This window comes from Prunus mume, linkage group LG8, assembly GCF_029339155.1.
Source record: "Prunus mume cultivar Tortuosa linkage group LG8, ASM2933915v1, whole genome shotgun sequence".
Lineage (NCBI taxonomy): Eukaryota > Viridiplantae > Streptophyta > Magnoliopsida > Rosales > Rosaceae > Prunus > Prunus mume.
Genome location: NC_142705.1, coordinates 9,744,497 through 9,765,870, shown reverse-complemented (window position 1 = coordinate 9,765,870; position 21,374 = coordinate 9,744,497). Strand labels below are relative to the sequence as shown.

The following is a 21,374-nucleotide window of genomic DNA, read 5'->3' as shown; positions in this document are numbered from 1 at the left end:
GGATCATGTGGGATGTTAAAGGTATTGTGGTATTCTCTAACTAAGTGAATGTTGAGCAGTAAGGTCCTTTCACTTTTGGTGAATTCCCTGTTACAACAAAATATGTTATTTTACCATGATTTCTGAAGCACTAGGTTATGTCATGAGTCTTATTGATCATCTAGCTTTTAACTCTCAATGAGCTAAGTTTGATATTTCCATGTTTATTGTTCACTGTCTTGCTGCATTTACTTTGTTCAAAATTTGTATGCAAGAACTTTCATTTGAGGTATGTTCTTATTGTAAATCTATTGTATTTGCCCCTACTTCAATGAAACTATGCTTGTTCTATATATTAAAAAAAGAGCCTCATACAATAGGTTATGTGCAATATTTAGACATACGAGAGGGAGATCGAACTTAAAACAAACGGACGATTACAATTGCTTTGACGAATTAGTGTAACACATATATCAATAAAAAAAGCTATTTAAATACTCGAAGACCAAATTTCGTGTATGCTTATCTATATCTTATTCGTATTCACAATTTCATAAAAGTCAAACCATTTCCTCAGATATACATATATTCTATTATATATTTTTGTTGGATAATGGTTGAGGGGCATATATGTGTGCACCACTTGCACATGACTAAAGGACATGCCACAACAATATGATGGATAAATACAAATTCCAATTTTTATCTCATCATCTATATGTGATTTAATCACATAATCTCCATCACATCACACACCTATATAATTGTTGTGTTAGTTCCTGATTTATCCACCCACGCATGTGAAGGTGTGTAATAATGGCCCACCATTTTTATTTATTTTAAAGTTACGTATATAAAGCGGAAGATCTTATGATTAAATATTCAAAATCACCCCCAAATTATTAGCATTTAAGAAAAAAAAATAAGTGACAACTTAATTTGTAAAGGGGAAAAAAATAAGTAAAAAGTAGTATATTAAAAAATATATAATAATTAAGAACAAAATATAAATAAGAACTAAAACAACATAGGAATTTTACAAAAGTATAAAAGGAACAGAATGACACTCAATCACTCAAGACACCCAATTTTATAATATTCCAACACTGGAAATAACAATATATTTAAAAAAAATTGGAGCCATCTGCCTCCTTTTTCTTATTATTATTTTTTAGAAAAAATAGTTCATTAGTAAATTACTAAAATACAAATTTATAAATAAATCCAATCCTAGATATGTATTTATAAAAAAACCCAAACACTATTTAAACATAAAAACACACCCAAAATCAACAATTGTATATTTTTTGGGTGTGTTTATAAATGGGTTTTGAGTGTGTGTAATGATAGGTTTTGGGTGTGTTTATAAAGTGTTTTGGGTGTTTGATTTTTTTATAATTTCAGTCTTCATTTTGGGTGTTTTAGTGAAACTCCCTTATTAAAAAGAATGAATAGATTATGAAATAGAAAAAAAAAAAAAAAAAAAGGAGTTTGGGCTTGGGTTGGGTTACAAAAGGAGAAATTGGGTGGGCCCAAAAAAGGCCAGGAACAAGAGCAGATGTTAAAAGTCCAGAATGGGCCCACAAAACCCTAAAGGCATCAGTCCATAGTCGGTCTTTGGAATAAAACCCTAGCTTCCCTTCCAAAATCCTGCAACTGGTTTTTCAGAGGTTTTAGTGTTTGCAGCCAACCATGTTGACAGTGAAAACTCCACAGAAAGGAAAGGCCAGAAGGGAGCTAGAGAAACGCGCCCCCAAGATCGTAAGTTCCATATGTGTTTGTTTCTCGGGAAAATAACAAATTTCCCATGTCCAAAAGCGAAAGTCCTTTGTCATTGTTTTTTCAATTGGGTTTTTGATAATTTGAAGGTTGAGACCGGGAAGAAGACGCTGATACTTCACGGCAGAAAGACGAGCAATGTGGTGAATTCGGTATTGTCTGACCTTTATCATTTGAAGAAGGACAGTGCTGTGAAATTCAGCCGCAGAAATGAGGATATTAGCCCTTTTGAAAGTGGCGGTGAAACTTCCCTCGAGTTCTTTTCTCAAAAAACCGATTGCAGCATTTTCGTTGTGAGTACAAAACCAACTCAGATTTTTGCTTCTCCCACCATATATATATATATGTATTGTGCAAGTGTTTTCTATTTTGAGATAAGGGGGATAATTCGGTTTTGATAGTGTTGTGGCATTTGTTTAATTTTACATTCTTAATTGTTACTATTAATGAATGTTTTTTGGAAGCTGATGCACGCTTTCTATTTCTTTCTTTGAGCAGTGACTGTGTTTGTGTGTGTGTTGTGTAGTGTATTGATTTTGCGGTTCTCTCGAATTTGGCATGTGATGGTGCTTATTTTTATTGTACAATCCATTCTCAAATTGATTGCTTTTACTTGTAGCATGGAATTTGTGGAGTTCGCTCAGTTTATGTTTCTAATATGGTCCTGCCTCTTTTATTCTTGTGACAGTTCTGATGGATTTGGTACGTGAACCAACTAGTTTTAGGCATGTTTGGAAATTGCAGACTCTGAATTCGTAAAAGAATACAGAATAACAGCAAAGCACCCATGAAACTATTTGCATTGCAAAGAGAATAATTTTTTTGGGGAAACTTTCATGACAAGAAAGTAGAGTAACACAGATATGTACCAAAAAATGTAACTGCAAAGAAAATAATCTTACTTTATGGGATTAAAAGAAATTTTGAATTGTCTTTTATTTTTGCTTTAGCTGCCTGCTTGTGTCTGAGTGTTGGCGTTCTGTATAAAATATTGCCATTTACACAGAAGAGCATATGAATGAACTTGCATATTAATTATATTATATCTTTCACACAATAATTTGATGAGCTTTGATTATTTGTCAGAGTTAAAATTTGAAAGCATTTTTACCTTCATCTAAGATTTTGGAATGCCAATGATGCTCGTTTCTCTACTTGTGTTTTTTTTTCTTTAACATATTTTTAAATTTTTTTTCATTGTTCTTATTATACAGTTTGGTTCTCACTCAAAGAAACGGCCTGACAATCTTGTAATAGGGAGAACTTATGATCACCATATATATGATCTTGTGGAGGTTGGGGTTGAAAATTATAGACGCATGGAATCATTTACATATGACAAGAAACTAGCACCACGTGTGGGGTCGAAACCTTTCATTTGCTTTATAGGAGAAGGATTTGAGAATGCAGGAGAGCTGAAACATTTGAAGGAAGTTTTGCTTGATCTGTTGCGAGGAGAGGTTAATCTCTGCTGCCATTTGCACATTATTTGGTTTTGAATTTTAGAGGGATATTAATAGATGCATAAAAATGATATGTGCAGGTTGTAGAGAAATTAAATCTTGCTGGTTTAGATCGTGTATATGTATGTACAGCTATATCTTCAAACAAAGTGGTCCTTACTCTTTGTGCGCTGCGACTGAAAAAGTCTGGTACAGTAGTTCCAAGAATGGAACTTGTTGAAGTTGGCCCCTCCATGGATTTAGTAGTTCGTCGGCATCGTCTTCCTAATGAAAGCCTAAGGAAAGAAGCAATGAGAGAAGCCAAAAATCAGCCTAGGAAGGTCTGATTTCTAAATCTTCTTTTTATCTCTCTTGTTTCTTTTGCCTTTGACATGCCTGTAACACAATTCCTATTATTACTTTCCAGGACAAAAATATTAAACAGGACACACTGCGCGGCAAGGTTGGGAAAATCAACATCCCGAACCAAAAGGTAAACGGCGAAAATAAATTCTTTCATTTAGCAGCAGTTCCCTGTCTAAAAGGTTACTCTTCGGTCTCATGGGCAAAGATGTGTAGTGGGGAGCTTTGCATCTTTCTCACTACACAGCTGCCGGACTTTTTTAAGTTTTAGTGTACATAATTTGGTCTCAGTACACTGATGTTAAGGATGTCTGACGTTTCAAAGGTGGCTTGTTTTGGATGGCATTTGTCTGACTAATTTATTTTTGTCTAATATGTGTAAATCTTTTTTTTTTTTGTTAACAAAATTTGTGGGTGTAGATTGGAGACACGGTGTATTATCACACAAAGGTTGGAGACACATTTGTGCCTAGCAAAACCAAGGGAGTTAAAAGGGAGCGCCGTGAGGCTAGAATGAAACACGAGAGTAATGAGCGTGCACCAAAGGTTCAAGACATGCTTGTGCCTAAGAAATCAAAAAAAGCTAAAAGGGAACGCCTTGAAGCTGGAACGAGTGAGGAGGGTAATGAGCATGCATCGAAAAGGCAGAAGGAGGGTGCTGAGTAATTCTTTTTGGATAAGCAGGCTGCGCTGGGAACAATTCATGTTTACTCTTGCTGGCATCGGCTTTTGCTTTTGGGCCAATGCTTGCAAGGATTGAAAGTCAAAAGGTGGTAGGGATCTAAGGAGCTCGGGATTTTGTGCTTTCCCATCTTTCATAGGATTTAGTTGCATGCCTAGCATGAGTTACATCTGTTGTGTTGTTATCATTTTCATGTGCAAAAGTGACACCGTATAATTTAGTGTTGGGCTAATCGTTCTGTTTTCCAGTCTCTTCCCACCCATGAGTTTCAATTACTTACCACATCAGCAATTGTTAGAGAAGCTTTCCTTTGCTACTGAAACATATATTTACCTAATGTGGTGTTGTTGATGGCCTGTAATGGCTCAATGGTTATGTTTCTTATTTTATTTTCTCGTTAGTCATATTTCAGAAATGTTCGCTTGCTACGCTGCACTGAACTGAATACGAACTATTCTATGGTTTGGATTATAGCACATACTGTTCAACTGAGTTTTTGCTATTTTTGATGCCAATGTCCCTGTTCAGGGTTGAACTTACAGATAAAACAAATATTCCTGCTTATCCCAGAAACAACGAACTTTAAACAAGTGATTCTGAGGACCACCATACCATACAAGGCTCACCATCAACCACGCCTGAGCAGTTGACGGTTGCTCCAACGTCTCCTTGAACAAGTATAATTGCATATGACACACACGCCCCTTGATGAATATGGCTTATCACCCCAAAAAGAAAAGCGTTTTACTCTGAAGTCTGAACTTCCTCTCCTCCCTTTATTGAATAATGATTGTTTAACTAATAAAAATTGACATTCTAAGTCCAAACCCAATAATGCTAATCCAAATGCCAATTGGTGGAGGAATGGCAGAAGGTGGATTCGGATACGCCAAGGCAACCCCGCCCATCAATCTTTACTTTGTCTTCTTCGCTGTATATATTCACGCCCCAACTGAAGAAATGATGAAAGTCCAGAAGATTGAAGCTAAAATGGAAACGTCAAAAGTTGGGAGACCCAAAACAAGAATAAGAATAAATTCATTCAACAGACTAAACTAATCCGGTAGTTTCTATCTACTGTACCTATCAAATAAGTTCATCTTGCTGGAATTTTTCGAGCTGGAAAGGGCAATTGAGCATGCATGACCATGTTCCCCCAACAGAAATGCGCTGCCCTTAGCAAGGGTTAAGACCTGCAGTGTTCATAGCTCAAAACTATCTGTTAGCAACAGGACTATAAGATCAATGCAGCTTAGAACTAGAAGGAATGCAACCTATAGAATAAATAAGAACAGTCAGAAAGGATATCAAAGATGAAGGAATAAAAGCTAATAATAAAGGAAGGATGGAACTTTTATATAAACTGAATAAATTCATTAGTATATCGTCCAAATAATAGACCCCTGCAACTAGACTAAGATCCGCAAGGGCAGCAAATGGAGAAGCAAATGCAGCCCCTATGGATCAATACGTTTAGATGTATCGACTTTCAGCTGGCCAGCTTGACTATCAGGCTCATCAAATGCAGATTCATCAGCTGGCCACTTATCAATGCCTGATCCTCCTGCTGCATGCAGGGGACCTATATCCCAGATATCTAACAATCCGCTTGTCACTCCCATCTCCGGCACATCATAGTTGACCAGGTTACTCCATAACTCATTGCTAGAACTTGACATACCAGCACTGACATCAAAACCCATGCTCCATATATCTTCTTGTTTAATCATGCTATCGATCCCTGGAGAGAAAAGTTCCGGAAACATCTTATTCTTCCCAAAATCCTCCTGGAAACAGACATGATACTCGGGATTAACCTCCTGTTCTGGGCTCAGAACACTCTTCCCTTTTTGAAATGGATCATCAGCTCCCATGCTTGACGCCCCTTCACCTTCTTCCTCTGGTGTTTTGATAACCCCTCGCATTACTGCTGGTTCAGCTGATAAATTTAACTCATCTGATGCTACATCCGCAAATTGATATGGCTTGCTTTCTGCAACCAAACCCAGTTTTCCTGCCATTACTTGTGAAAGATTATCAGGAGATTGTTCAATAGGAACTACTGGATTCACCTCTGGGACTACAGAGAGATTTCTCCAAGCAGGTTGGTACTTCATAATCTGCCCTTGCATACAAGAATCTGATTTACCTAGTTCATGCTGATGCTGCTTAACAAATTTCCTCTTCATCCTTGGAGAGTCTATACCTTTCTGTCCTGTCTTCTGTTGAAGGCGGGCTAAGAATGCTGGGTTTTGAAGCAACTTGGACAAGAAAGAAACCATCTGCTTCTGTCTCTGCTCCGCAGACTGAAGCCTCTCTTTCACTACTTTCATATGGTGAACTGTACCCAGCTGTTGCTGCTGCAGGTCACCAACTTCCTGCATTAACATACTTCTCTCTTTCCTCAAAGTCTCAATGTCACCTTCCAGTCTGGGCCTCCCTGCTTCGGCAGAAGGCGGTGACTTGCGCCTCTGGATCTTCTTCAACAAATGTCTTTTGCCCCTTTTGAAAGCTTCATTCCCAAACTCCCACTTATCTGTATCAACCTTGCGAAACCCCTGAACACAGTACCCAAAGAATTTCAATAATGAATGGAAACGAAACAGTACAGAAATCAAAAGATAGATATAATTATTCAAGTAGTACACAAATGATCACACAGGACAATTTGAATCCATCAACTTTCATTCATATGAGGAGCTGAACCTCACTATGCAATATGCAAATCACCAAATACAAATAGAGAAAAGCTTCTTGAAGCATTAACAAGTGGTGGTTGGGAGGAGGGGAGCAGTTGAGATGATAATATAGAGAGATCTGAACAATAGGAACCTGAATTCTACCTGCAAAAGACGAGGATGTTCTTTTCGTACAAGTAAGCCTCCAGTCCTAACTACGAAGTCAATGAAAGAACCTTTATGATTCCAAATAGATTCTCTATACTAAGTTTCATGATACATTCAAGTCTTACAAAACTGTTATATATTATCCTGATAAATTCAACACATACATCTTCTAGAACCACAGAAACCATAATACATATCATCATCAAGAACAAATGTCTATCACTTCACCTGTGTAAACCATTAATGAAAAAGAGAAACAAATTGCCAAGCATTTCACGACAAGAAACTGTTTACATAAAAATGAACCCTCTTTTATTTAGTTTTGGTCAATTACATATGAATCTCTTCAATACAAAAAATTGGGAGTTAAGGCTACAAAGCCATCACCTCCTTCAAAGTCTTACATGGTGAGTTTAAAAGATACAATACTAATGGCCTCAGATACATGACTACATCTCTACAGAATTAGACTCATCAAACCCAATTTAGACGATAAACAGCATCATCATAAAAAAAGAAACAAAACCAAATAAAAAAACATAAAAGAGAACAATAAAACAACAACATTTATTACATACAGATCATAGCGGCAGCCAATACTGGCTGCAAATACCCACATAAGTATTAAGTTGCCGGACAAAACTTGAGAAGTTGTTGTGCTTGAAATTCCTCGGCAAGATGAGCCTGGAAAACTCCAATGGGTCCCACACCACGAAGCTGTTGCCGCCGGAACCCCACGATATGATCGAATCAAGCGACGGGTCGTCGACCAGATCGAAAGTCTTGGACAGAAACGGCGGAACCGGACTGTCCTGTAGACATTCAAGAGGCTGCGGGACGGCCACGTGCTCCGCGCCACCAGCGTCCATAAACGAAGACGTTGCAGTTGGAGCTTTCTCATCAAACTCGAAAGCACCAGAGGACCAAGCAGACTCCGATGGGTTTAGAGCACAAAAGGCTTCAAATTCCATCAGAGGAGAAGTAAACGAAGGAATTGACTGAGAACCCAACAACGGTTCTGACATTTCGGGTCGAAACGGATTCTCCGGGTTCAATTCGGCTGAAGTAGGTGGAGACTTTGGGTAGCTCTCGTCTTTTGGGTTCATAGAACGAAATTAATACTATTTGTAAATGGCAGCAAACCGACTTCTGGGTGGGTGAGAGAGAGAGAGAGTGAGGTGGGTGTGGCAGGTGAAAATGGGGATTGAGAGCTCGGGGAGCGTTATATAAGAAGGTCGAAAGGTTTTGCCGACAAGGTGTTCGATAAAAATCTTGAAAGAGCGTTCAAAGGCGGTGAAGGTTTTGCCACTGTTACAGTCGCCTTCTTGGTCATCCCAGCTCCGAGCCATTCAGTTTGGGTCACACGAAAGTGGGGCTCCCTGCAATTTGAGAGTGTTTCAGCACCGACCTTGAGAAAGAGAGAACGAGAGGGCGTAGCTTCCTTGGAGCTACGCTTTTTTGAAAATCAGTTATGGTGGTTCTGTTTTGGCGGGGACCCACGTTCGGGCTGAGATATTTTTGTCTCTCGATTTTTCTGGACTGGACTAGGTGACGTGAGATTGGCACTGTTGTAAGTTTGAAAATGATTTGGTAGGGCAGGGTATAATACTTGGGGATGAAGTTAAGTGGGAGGACCAATCAGGAGATGAGATTTCGTCATTATTAGATTTGGGGCTACGGTTTCGACAGGTGCTGACGTCTCAGGCATTGTGTTCGGTTACTGTTTTCGTCAAAATTATTTGATTTTTATTTTTTATTTTTTTGTTTGTTTTTGGTTGGGCATTAAATTTAGGGTTCATTTTAATTTGTACATGAACTCTTATTTTAAGGCATATTTGTCCTTGCTCTCTTAATTTTAACAATTACATACCTTAAGCTTTTAATTTTGTGCAATCTGGTTACGACATTAACTTCATCATTAAAATTTCCGTTAATTACTTGTGTGACAAGCTTGGATCCCACATATTTACTTCTTTTAATGTCAGTTGAAAGGTATTCTGTTTAAAAATGGTTCGGTATTAATGTGTATAATGTGTTCTTCATGGGTTAGAAGACACCAATTACTTGAAAATACTCTTTAACTGACATCAAAATAAGTGAATAGGTGAGATTCATAAATGTGATGAAAACAATTAACTGAAATTTTGATGTCGAAGTTAACACCGAACCAGATTGCAAAAAATTGTAAAGCATATGGTATGTAACCGTTAAAATTGAGAGTATAGGGACAAACGTGCTTTAAAGGTAAGAGTTCAAGATACTAAATCGAAATTAACCCATCTTAATATAATACTATTATATGAGAAATGACCATTTACGCTTTCAACATATTAAGGGCAATGATTTCCTCACACTCCGTTTTTAGTTATAAAAAGAGTGTAAGTGGATAAAATAGGAGAAAAAAGAGTGGGGAAATCACCACTCCATATTAAAGGTTATGGAATACACGTGAAATGATAGACCAAAGGTTTGTCTATTTTATTTATTTTTATTATTTAGATACCGATTGATATAACACATGAGGTGGCAAAATACTGTTAGAAATCCAATTCTGGGTTATCAAAACTAGAGGTGGGTAACCAGGTTCTGTATAGTTTAAGTGGCTATAGATGAAAAGAGCAAAATTAAAGCTGGGCAACACACTGTCAATCCATTTGGACCGATCAAATGAAATAAGTTTCATATTTGATTGAATTGAACCAAACCATACTAAAACGTACATATTAACTTTTTCCTTTTCCTTTTCAATAATTTTTTTTTTAAATACAAGCGATAGTCTAAATTACTTTTGATTCTTAGTTACTTTTAAATATTTTTCCAAATTAACAGTGGTAAATAAATGGACAGATGTCAACTAAATGGAACAGGGACATGGGGGACAGCAGATTTCCTCTAGCCACTTAATAAAAAAAAAAAAAAACTGGAAGTTGAGAGCCCTCAATTTGGTGCCCCTTTTATGTACATAATCTAGTTAGTTGGGTTGTATGTTTTTTTAGGACCCCCATCCATATGTTATTTATACTGTTTCCGATGATCTTGTCGGCCTGTTTAAGTCCAATGTTATATGTGTAAGCCTTAATGACTAGTTTTTGTTTGGACTGGGCCCCTTCTTTTTTTGGTAGTCATCACATAAATCCCAAAATAATAATTATTGTTCCACAGTGGTAATAAAGTTTATTTCCTCCAATCTAACAATAAAATAAAATAAATAATGATTGCAGTAATTGGTATTGATTTTTATTATACATTATCCTTTGGCTCCGTTTGGTTCATGGAATGAATTTGAGGGAAAATCATTTCCCATGTCATTCCCCAAGAAATGAGAATGGAAGATTCATTTCCTACGTTTAGTAATGCTGGAAAAGTAACCGGAAAATATCACTTTATTTCCTTCCCATGTTTGTTTTGAGTAGGAATGGAAAACAAAGTTTGTATAAATTTTCAATTATACCCATATTAAATCAAATAAAAAAAGAATGCATTTAATGATATATTGTAATTCTAAATTGTTAATGGGGATAAAATGGTCATAAACAATATGTATTTAATGTTAGCTCATTTTCCCAAACTTTCCCATGATGAGGGAAAACAAAACCCAAGTTGAGAGTAATGGCGAAGCCAGGATTTCATGTGTTTGGGGGCCTCTTACAAATTATAAAGAATTAAAAGTTCGAACTCACAATACATACGAAAAATAGTATATATATCACATATGTCAAGAATTATATTGCTTATTGGTTGCAATCATAATTGTCCTCGACAAAGAGATAGACAAATACACTTTAAGCAAGAAAAATTGTAAGAAATAGACAAAGAGCAGCGATTTAGCAAATATCTTTAAAGCTTTTTTCCCCATTAAACCCAATTGAAAGAAAAAAATTAAAATTTCACAAACTAAAAAAAACCTTAGGTCCCTTCATGCATTCATATCATATTATCATACATGAAAAAATGTTTTATGTAAAAATATTGACTAAGTATGAAAAATGGTTTTTCAAAATAATCATTTTCTCAAGATAATTTTTGGCGGCTTTTATTCCTTACACATCAAATAAGAAAACTTGATTTTATGGGATTTTTAATATAAAGTATATATTGACTTAATGAGCCATCATTTTTAGCCTAAATCGTATTTTGCACTAAAACCGATTTTTCATATTTTGATTTGGTGAAAATTTGATTTTCTAGTATTTTTATTTGAATCCAAATAGGGAGTACTTCCTTATTTACATTGTAAACTTAAGTAAATGAAGTAATATAAAAATAAATTAAAGAAAAAGGATAACGACATTTACTTAAATGCTGAAAATGAAAATAAGGTAATCTGTACACTTGAAGTGCACCACCACCAACTGAGCAAATAGGCAATTTGAAGCACCTCATTGTGCCTTAATAGATCCGCCACAACGCATGTGGGTACATATCAAAACGTAAAATATTTGAAATAATATACATATAGTAATACATAACAGTATATTACTTTTAAAATATATAAAAACTTGAGTGGGGGCTCGGGACCACACTGGTCCCAGTGTGGCTCCACCCAGTTGAGAGGATGGCTTTTTCCTTATTTTCCCATGAGCCAGGCAACGATTTCTCATGCATGGACTTACCAAAATGGGAAAACAATTGATTTATCATTCCCAAGTCTCTTTTCCCATGAACCAAACGGGACTTTTATTTTTTGTGGAACTGTACATTATCCTTAAAGGAAGAAGAAAAACAAACGAAGAAGAAGATTGGGTGGCTTGAGGAAATTCTCAGTTGCTTGACAAAGTTTGGTCAGGCCGTGAATGGTGATTTCGTTGGGTAGAAGAGGCCCCCTTTTATAGGCACGAAGAACCTTAATTTCATCTAGTCTTCTTCTTCCTTTTCCTTTGGCTACTCCCCACTTAATCCTATTTTGGTGAAATTCTCCTATCCAAGGTGTATGGGTAAGGAACCCTTTGTGGTTCCAAGGATTTGAAGCAGCTGGACCTCCCCATAAGGGTGAGGCGCCACCTGCTTTTCCTCTTGGTTTTCAAAATGAAGCTTTGTAATGGAAAAGAAGATAGGTAGAGCCTTTCGTCCGATGGGTATTCATCCTACCCTCATAGGTTTCCTTTGGTCTCTACCATGGCTCCTTTGTTGACCGTTCTTGGAGTTCTAACAGAGGTAGAACTTGGTGCCATATTTTTATAAGTTATTGGGCTGGGCTTGTATGCACGGTTTTGGGTCATTTGACTTGTTATTTCCAGCGTTTGATAGGCTTTTCGTCAAGCTACTGGAAGTGGCTTTATTAATTTTGGGCATTCTTTTGATGTGGGCTTATCTAAGTATGCAGGCTACTAAATGTCTTCCCAAGACATTGGACAATTTTTCCATTTTCTCTCATGCTAACCCATATATTTGAGTCCGAGAAATGAGCTTGAGTTTTAATGCTCCCAAGTGGCTTTAAAACTTTCATTCCTCGAACCCTCAATGGGTCATGTGATTGTTTGTCTCCTTCCATACCACAACCTTCTCAGTAAGCCCTAAGTAATTTTGTGGCTTGGGCCCACTTAAGCTTGTGGCATAGCTTGGTGTTAGAATAGTGGCTCTTCTTGCACGATACTTATGCTTGTGCTTGGGTTTTATTATGCCGTGATAGGCTATAATTGGGCCAAGTAACACCGAATGGGCATGTAAGGGTGATTTTGTAAAGTTGGCATGCTCTTGGCCTTTTTGCACGTGCTTTCTTGGCATGATACGTGGCTCGTAGCTCGTATTGGTGCGTCCTACAAACTCTCTTTTGGCCCGATTGAGCTTCTTTTGCGTTCAATTATCTGTGTTGGGCCAAGAATTGATTTGGGCTTAGCCCCTTGGATTTTTGGGCCTCAACAATTTGTTTGCTCCAACGATTAAGAGATAATGCCTCATCTAAGAGCCTTAGATAAAATTCTTACTATAGAATTCTGCCATTGTACAGAATGTGTAAAGAAGCCCTATTTTAGTTTTTGACACCAGACCTTAAAAAACGCAAGGCTTATAGCACCTTGGGGAATATTACTAGCTAGGAACAAAATAGATTAACCTATTGGGGAACATGAAAGTCATAGCTCTAAGCAAAACAAAACAAAAAGAAATTAGACAAAAACAATCCAAGATGTTGTAATCAAGCATCTTGAAATCCATCAAATGACTTAAAATGTTAATGACTTTCTCAATTACAATAAGTATGGAAGTAACTAGAGTGGATTGGATTTTCACAAGCAAATTCGTCATTTGATCCAATTATATAGACTTTGAAAATTAGAGATCTAATTCAATCCACCAAATCATCCGATTTAAATTGAATTGGATTAGATCTATCAATTTGGACGAATTAAATTGAATTGGATCTTACACAACCTAAGCAAAAGTGAAGAAAATGCAGGCAACAAATACGCTAGAAAAACTGCATGCATTTGAGTTATTCCACGATTTAGCACCTCATCACCCAAACAAAAATATTCAAAGAACAAATTTGCACTTTATTTCTTTTCAATACTTGTTGCTTTTAACAACAATGCTGGAAAATAAAGCCTTTTTATTTTAAATAGTGGTGGGACTTGGACATGTGCGGTATCTTAAATGTTTAGCGACATATGTTCGTGCGAGTCGTTGAGTATCATCTGCAAGGCACTTTCCATGCACGACTTCAACTTTTGTGGATCTATGACATCTTTTTCCATTTTGAAGGCGACCCTCACTTTCCCCATGTAACTTACAATGGTTATTTCAAAGCCCTGCAGATCCATCCATGTAAGGAATGTTACATTAGTTGCTAAATTTCGTAATGGAAAACATTAATAATACAAATTGAACTTGAAAAGTACAAAAGAAGGTTCATTAATTTTTTTTTTTTTACTGTTGAACCATTTATAGTAATTTTTTTTTTTTTTTTTATCCAAACGATTGGGGGAGTGGTGGTTAGCACAAATATTTGATGGGTGTCTGGGGCAATCGAACATCTGCCTATATGGGTGGAAGTGAAAGAACTTAACCAATTGAGCTAAATTTTTACCGATTAAATAGGAGGGAACTTATGTTCTCTAAGAGTTAAATTTTTACGTAAGATTCATAACAATCTGTGACATACCAGAGGTCCACCACCGACCATGAAGTATAAACCTTTTATTGGATGATTAGCCAAAGACATTTGTTCCACAGGTCCAATCAAATTTGAGATTAGCATGCTCGAGTTCTTCAATGTGCGATGAATGTATTTCCCGCATGCCTGCAAAACTAGCAATATGTTAACACTACTAAATAATAAAACTTTCCGAAGGAGATTGAACAGGTTCAAATTAATCAGGTTGTGCCGCGCCGGCATAGCGGCTAAAGGATTTCATAGTGTAGTCTTCACTTTAAATTTACTAACCTCATGGCTTCCAAATTTGTGCACAATCTCCAATAGCCTACTATTGAAATAAGCAGCGAAAGAGTTTCTCTTCCTCTTTATTATTTTGCGTGCGTTCCAGATAAAGTCCAGCGCATTTGAGAGTTCAGTTAACTTGGGTATGGGTATATGCATGAATGTAAAACGATTTCCCCATGGCGCCTTGCTGTTGGGTTTGATCATCTCCTCAATTGGCACATAATCCCCCATGATCCTTGTGTTGAGCAACACCATTGCTGTACAATCTGCTTTGCTTGAACTTTGGTTCATCTCTTGCATGTACAGTCGAGTTCCGAAGAAGATCATCCCGGTCAGAACATCATTTACAGTCTGTAATAGTAAGTGAAAAGGTAAATTACATTGTATATCATGAACAAATAAGTAGATTTAGTTTGATATCAAGACACAACAATCATGTTTTTTACGGTAATACGTACTACTCCAAAACGTCAACTATGGACACAATGAGCCACTAAAATACGCTCTAGTATTATTACTATCTAGATGAGTATGCAAGAGTGAAAAAAACCAAATTGAGAATTGAATGTCGGCTACCGTATTTATTGATCCATTTCTCAAATTACGTGACTTATTTTGAAGATGCAAGAAATGCCTAATTTGTTTATTTTGTAAATGATTTCCCACTCAAACAATACTTTATTTCCCACTTAAATAGTCACTGCTTTTCCAACTTTATAAGGCTTTTATTTCCTAATTAGAATGGAATGTCCTAAGTTTATCCAATTTGTCACCTTAAAGAAAAATTTAAGTGAAATGTCACTTTAATTTTTTAAAATCCATGATTTTTCATCTGACTTTAACACCATCCAATTTTTCATACATTTTAAGGGTATTTTAGTCTTTCCATTTTTAAGGGTATTTTAAAAATGGAAAAATCATTATAAATTATTTATTTATTTATACTTTTAGACAATTAAAATTGAAAAGAAAAGAAAAAATCACCTTCCCCCTCCCCTATGCGCCACTAGCAACTTCAACCAACCCCGCTCACGTTGAAATCCATTTCCCATTCCCTCTTCACAGGCCCTTCCTCGTTCTCTAACTACCATGAAACACCTACCCTCCACACACAAATTTCCTCAGCCCACCCAAACCGAGTCCACCTTTTTCTTTTTCTTTTTTATTTTTGGTATTTTTCCATTTCCTTGCTCAATGAACACCATAAATTTTGTTATACATGCTCAGAGAGAGAGAGAGAGAGAGAGAGAGAGAGAGAGAGAGGAAGGGGTCCTGTGCGATGCGTTTTGGGGGCAGTGGGTTTGGGGTGGGGGAGAAAGGGAGAGGTCACTTTTTTTTCTCTTTTTTTTCTTCTTGAAAATGAAAAGACTAAAATACCCTTAAAAATGGATGGAAAACTGGATGGTGTTAAAGTCAGATGACAAATCATGAAATTTGAAAATTAAAAATGACATTTCTCTTTAAAGTGACAAATTAAAACTGAGATATAAGTTTAGGTGACATTTATACAATAAAAAATCAGAGCGGAATTCACACGTGACCACTCTAAAGTCAGAGCGGGCCATGCCTTAAGTAAATGAAGTATGGGAGAGAAATATAATTGCACATATATAATATTCCTCAGACAAAATCCTAGTGTAGTTGATTCATCTTACCACTCCAAGCTTGTCCTTGATTGATTTGATTTGATCAAGAGAGAATGTCATAGTTGATACAGTTGCTGGCCGAAATTCAATTGCATCATTACCAGACCTGATTGGTGTTGGAACATCTTCGTTCATGGTCTTTAAAGTGCCCGACCACAAGTCCGAAATGGTGTTGCAGAAACCTGAGAAAGTTTTAGTCACAAAATTTTCTCTCTTTGATTCGGATCGCTTCCGTGAAGGAAAAGTTAAGGGAAGAGAAGGGTTGTCAGCCCTTTGCATAGAAGAAATCAGGGCACCCATGAGAGAGTAACCATCTCCAAGCGCATGGTGAAACTTGAAGATTACATTAGCAGCTGCATTGCTAGTTGGGTAGCTGATAATATGAATTTCCCATAGTGGTTTGCCTTGTGGAAATCTTTCTGTTAATAGCTTTGAAATATAGTCGTCAAAGTACTTGTCGTATGATTCAAGCGACAGGCCGGAAGGGAAAGTAGGGGTGTAAACGTGGTCTTCAAGCTTCACTTCCACCCTTTTCCACTCTTTCTTTCCATTATTTTCAACCTGTTTCCAAATAAAATATATATTATTTTTATTCAATAATATGTGACAATTACGTATATACGTACATGAATTTTTCCCTATTATTGAAAAGTTTGTAAAAAAATACTTATATTAAACAGGAAGATTACGTGTATTGTACATTTAATTTTCAAAAATAATATATTTTTCTGAGTCTTTGAGACATGTACAGAAAGAAGAAGTATTTATAAAAAATATAAAAAAAGTGCCTACCTACATCTATAATACAAGTATTATATAAGAGAGAGAGAGAGAGAGAGAGAGAGAGAGCATACCATGATAGAGGAGAAACGAGGGCTGACGGGGAGGAAGACGTTCTTAATAAGCAACGGTATTGTTTGAGACTCGGGATCGACTGGAATCTCAAATTCCCAAACAGCAAGAACCGATAGAGATATCACATTGCTACTGAAGTACTGACCATTTGGACTCACTGGCTCTTGTCCTTCCAATTCCTCCAACTCCATAGTGTTTGTACTTGAAATTATACTTTCTTCTAGCACATCGATTATTACGTATTTATAGGAGTGACTAACAAAAGAAGGGATAGAATAGATACTTGTTTTCCACAAGTCCTTAAAATGGAGGACATGGCTAAACATTAAACCGAAAAAATGTCCACATCATTTAAACCTTTTTCTTTAAATGGTTTTTTTTATTTTTATTATTATCACAGAACATGAGGTTAACAAAACTATTAATGTTTTTTGTGTCATTAATGGGCCTCAAGGTTTGGTTTCATTGGAAAAAGTGGAGTTTTATGTGCCAACACAAGTCTGATGGGGGGCTAGTTTAGGGAATTGTTTTAATCAAGCTCAGGTGGCGGCTGCTGTTTCCAAATTGCCCGGAATCTATCAAATAACTGTACTTATGAAAATGGAAAGAAAAAAAAATTTCTTTAGTGATATGCTCTATGACGTTGTTGTCCTAGATTTATCTTATAATCTTTAATGGTTATTGTATGGGGATTCAATATTGTGTTAGAGGATTTTAATTAATTTTTTTTTTACAATATTGTGTTAGAGGATCTTAATTAACCATATAGTGTTAGTTATAATGGTAAACTGTCATTTTTCACCATGAATTATCACCCTATTCGAACTTGATCGGGGCTCGCAGATGCTTGTGACATGCCTACGTGCTAAACATCACGTTCTTGTCCTTTTCCTTGCCTGTTCGATTATGCTCTACCTGCTTGGGACCTCTCGAACTGCATGTCAATGCGTTCGTCCATCATTCTTTCTTCACCTTGGGATCCAAGGCCAAGATTTCGAACCAAGTCAATCTGGTTGTGATGAGTTGTCCAGCTTATAATCAAATTGTTTTGGCCGTCTACTTTTTGACTTTGAGTAAGCTTGTTAATGAGTTCCCACAACTGTCATACCTTGAAGCGTAATTGGGAGAACACTCGCCACAAGTTAGCCCAAATTAAGCTTCAAGAACACCTAATTATTTTTCGGTCGATCACTCATAAATAGTCAATCTTGCAACCATTTTGAGACAATTTCGTCAAAAAAGTCATGTCAGAGAGAGACGTGCCTTGTATTTTGAGAATAATATGGTACTTAAAATAAGCAATTGGACCCCTTCCCATCGCAATCCCCAAGCCCCCTCCATTCGTTCCAGTCATAGTTGAAAATCCAACCTTTAAACAACGGAATTAAAACCCCATAACCCGCCCAACTCCCCGTGTCTCACCTGCCCAAATTGAACCTCTCCATTTCTGTCTTCCTCATCTTTTTCTTTCCCTCTTTACTTCTCTGGTATCTGTCTCTCTCTCTCTGTACCTACATTTCTGCCCGAACAAGGACATATGTTAATTAAAAAGTTGAGAAGTCTATTTTTACAATTGAATTCCCCTATATCAATGGTTCGAAGGAAACATCAGCAATAAAGCATCCATGGGATATACATCTAGAATCAGACAAACAAATCAAGTGGAGACGCTTTGATGTAAAACCTGGCTTTGGAGCAACAAGACTAATATCATGTCATGTGTGGAAGGATTTATTTACACTAAAGAAAGAGGGTTAAATGTTTAGCCTGCAAATATAGTTGAAAAGTAGAATATCGACACAACAATTATTTTCCTTATGTAGTTCAATATGTAGTTCAGCTATTCAATCAATAATAAGCTTGGTCTTGACTCTTGCTCACTTGCCCACTTACGTACATCAAAAAAGGTGGGCCGTCTATAGTTATGATCCACAATTATATGTTGCTCTTGTGGAGCTCTGCCCACTCCATGTTCAAATGTGGTTCAGAGCGTCCTATCTCAAAGTATCTTGAAAACTGATAATTAGCTTACAATTTAGGCTCAATTGTTACAATGCATCAAGAAAAATTAGTCAAATCCACTTCAAGATTTGACTCCATCTAGAAGTCCATTAAGTTTGATGACGTAATAAAGGTGTTTTAGTAATTTTGTGCACCTAGATCATTTACTCCAATTTGAGTGGGTACTTTGCATTATCTAGTTTTTATTTTTATTTTTAAGGATTCATAATTCTGGTTTTATTGACGTTCACCACCCCACTGGTCACCTCTTCAAAAATGACTACAGCACACTAATCATATGTGTTAGTATTGATTTTTTGATTGACATTTCCTAGAGACCAATTAGACTAAGTATAGATGTTAAATTAGTTGTGATGGTGACTGTCTAGATTCCAAGATATGCTCTAAAGGCTCATATGTCAACCGACGATCACTAAGGTAAATTCTTCATTCAATCATGCATCATGATTGTGATATTTCAAGCATTATTTCAAACTCACAATCTGATTAACATTATGATTAAGAAGACTTTTTATTTTAAGAAAGATTGATTTATTTTATAAATTGCTTTCCAGTTTTGAATATTAAAAGTCTTCTTTGATTGGAAATCAATCAATCTGATTTTGAAAGTAATCTGTTTGATTAGGAACTAATTGATCTTGTTTTCAGTTTTGAAAACCATTATAAAATCAAGGCTTGGTTTCATTCTTTAATAACAACTTTCAACGACTAGAGTATTTCTTGAGTTTTCATATACACAAAAAAAGAAAGTTGATGTGCTTTATTTTCCAGAAGGATAAATCATCAAGAGTAAGATTATCTTGGCGATTTATTTTTGTATTCATCTGCATTCATTTGCATAAGTTACAAGTTTTTCATACCTCCGATGAGCTTGGATCGATCACTTCAAGAATCATATTCAACATAAGGAGAGAAGAAGAAATCCCGCCAGAAGTTGAGTTACAAAGAAGTTGGTACGTTGTCTAGAGTGTCTAGGATAAGTTTGTATACTTCTTGTAATCATCGTTCTATAGTGAATTTGCCTTGAACTATCAAGTTCCGTGGATTTTTCCTAGAGGTGGGGTTTTACCACGTAAAATAACTTCTATGTACTTTCTGCTTTTACGTTCTGAACTGTACAATGTATCAATCCCCTTGGCGCGTTTTATTTGTATTATTGTGATACTGTTAACTACTTAAAACACAGACTTTATGCTTTGGTGTTTTAAGTCATCCTATAGGTATTTTCAAGATCTATGCCTGCCTACTCAGACAAGTTCATTTTGTTCAAAATCCAACGACTAGAAACAGAGGTCCAAAATTTTATTATCATTTCTTTTTGTGGAAATAATTTTATAATATTTATCCGGACATGTACTCGAATATATCACAGAATCTGTTAAGCAAGCTTTTGCCCATCCACAGTGGTAGTGAAGTTTATTTCCTCCAATCTAACAAAAAAATAAATAAATAATGATTGCAGTAATTGGTATTGGTTTTTATTGTACATTATCCTTGATTTTTGTCGAACTGTACATTATCCTTGAGTAACTATCAGATTACATAAAAGCAGGTGTAGTTTGTTGGCTGAGACTTTCGTGGTCTGGTGGGGAAGATCAGGTTCGACGCATTTTGGTGTATAAAAGTGGTTGTAGTTTGTTAGTAAATATTTTTATTAGTTTTGGGTGGGCTGGTTACGTTAGGAGGGAAAATTGCTGCCAAACCACCGCAATTGAACCCCACTAGCCCCAAGTTAGTCAATATGGAGGAGTCATTCTATAGTAAGGTCTATATCTTAATTATTGGATTAAATTAATTAGTCCGTTAGATAACATTGATTAGTTTGCTCCAACGATTAAGAGATAAGGCCTCATCTAAGAGCCTTAGATAAAGTCCTTACTATAGAATTCTACCATTGTATAGAATGTGGGCGTGTGTAAAGAAGCCCTCTTTTAATTTTTGACACCAGACCTTAAAAAAAGCAAGACTTATAGCACCTTGGGGAATATTACTAGCTAGGAACAAAATAGATTAACCTATTGGGGAACATGAAAGTCATAGCTCTAAGCAAAACAAAACAAAAAGAAATTAGACAAAAACAATCCAACATCTTGTAATCAAGCATCTTGAAATCCATCAAAGGATTTAAAATATTAATGACTTTCTCAATTACAATTACCTACTCAAGTATATGAAAGTAACTAGAGTGGATTGGATTCTTACAAGCAAATTTGTCATTTGATCCAATTATATAGGTTTTAAAAATTATAAATCTAATTCAATCCTTCAAATCATAGAAACTGATTTAAATTAGATTAAATTAGATCGATGAATTTGAATGGATTAAATTGAATTGGATCTTACACACCCCTAAGCAAAAGTGAAGAAAATGCGCGCAACAAA

General features: G+C 36.2%; 3 protein-coding genes across 3 annotated transcripts; 1 reads left to right on the top strand and 2 right to left on the bottom strand.

Annotated features, from left to right (window-relative positions):
* The first annotated feature begins 1,587 nt into the window (after positions 1-1,587).
* Positions 1,588-4,634, top strand: LOC103339733 (Ribosomal RNA processing Brix domain protein). The gene is made up of 6 exons (XM_008243071.3): positions 1,588-1,740; positions 1,848-2,051; positions 2,973-3,218; positions 3,302-3,541; positions 3,628-3,693; positions 3,984-4,634. Exons 1-6 carry the CDS (start codon positions 1,672-1,674, stop codon positions 4,227-4,229), a joined length of 1,071 nt encoding a protein of 356 aa, XP_008241293.2. The 5' UTR covers positions 1,588-1,671; the 3' UTR covers positions 4,230-4,634.
* Positions 4,635-5,580: 946 nt separating this feature from the next.
* Positions 5,581-8,613, bottom strand: HSFA3 (heat shock transcription factor A3). Its single transcript, XM_016796429.2, has 2 exons — positions 7,709-8,613; positions 5,581-6,803 (listed from the first exon to the last, which is right to left on the bottom strand). The coding sequence occupies exons 1-2, from the start codon at positions 8,195-8,197 to the stop codon at positions 5,703-5,705; spliced, it is 1,590 nt and encodes a 529-aa protein (XP_016651915.2). The 5' UTR covers positions 8,198-8,613; the 3' UTR covers positions 5,581-5,702.
* Positions 8,614-13,493: 4,880 nt separating this feature from the next.
* On the bottom strand, positions 13,494-17,348 carry LOC103339854 (wax ester synthase/diacylglycerol acyltransferase 11-like). The gene is made up of 5 exons (XM_089043619.1): positions 16,970-17,348; positions 16,125-16,676; positions 14,473-14,820; positions 14,191-14,328; positions 13,494-13,837 (listed from the first exon to the last, which is right to left on the bottom strand). Exons 1-5 carry the CDS (start codon positions 17,294-17,296, stop codon positions 13,679-13,681), a joined length of 1,524 nt encoding a protein of 507 aa, XP_088899745.1. The 5' UTR covers positions 17,297-17,348; the 3' UTR covers positions 13,494-13,678.
* Between the last annotated feature and the right edge of the window lie 4,026 nt (positions 17,349-21,374).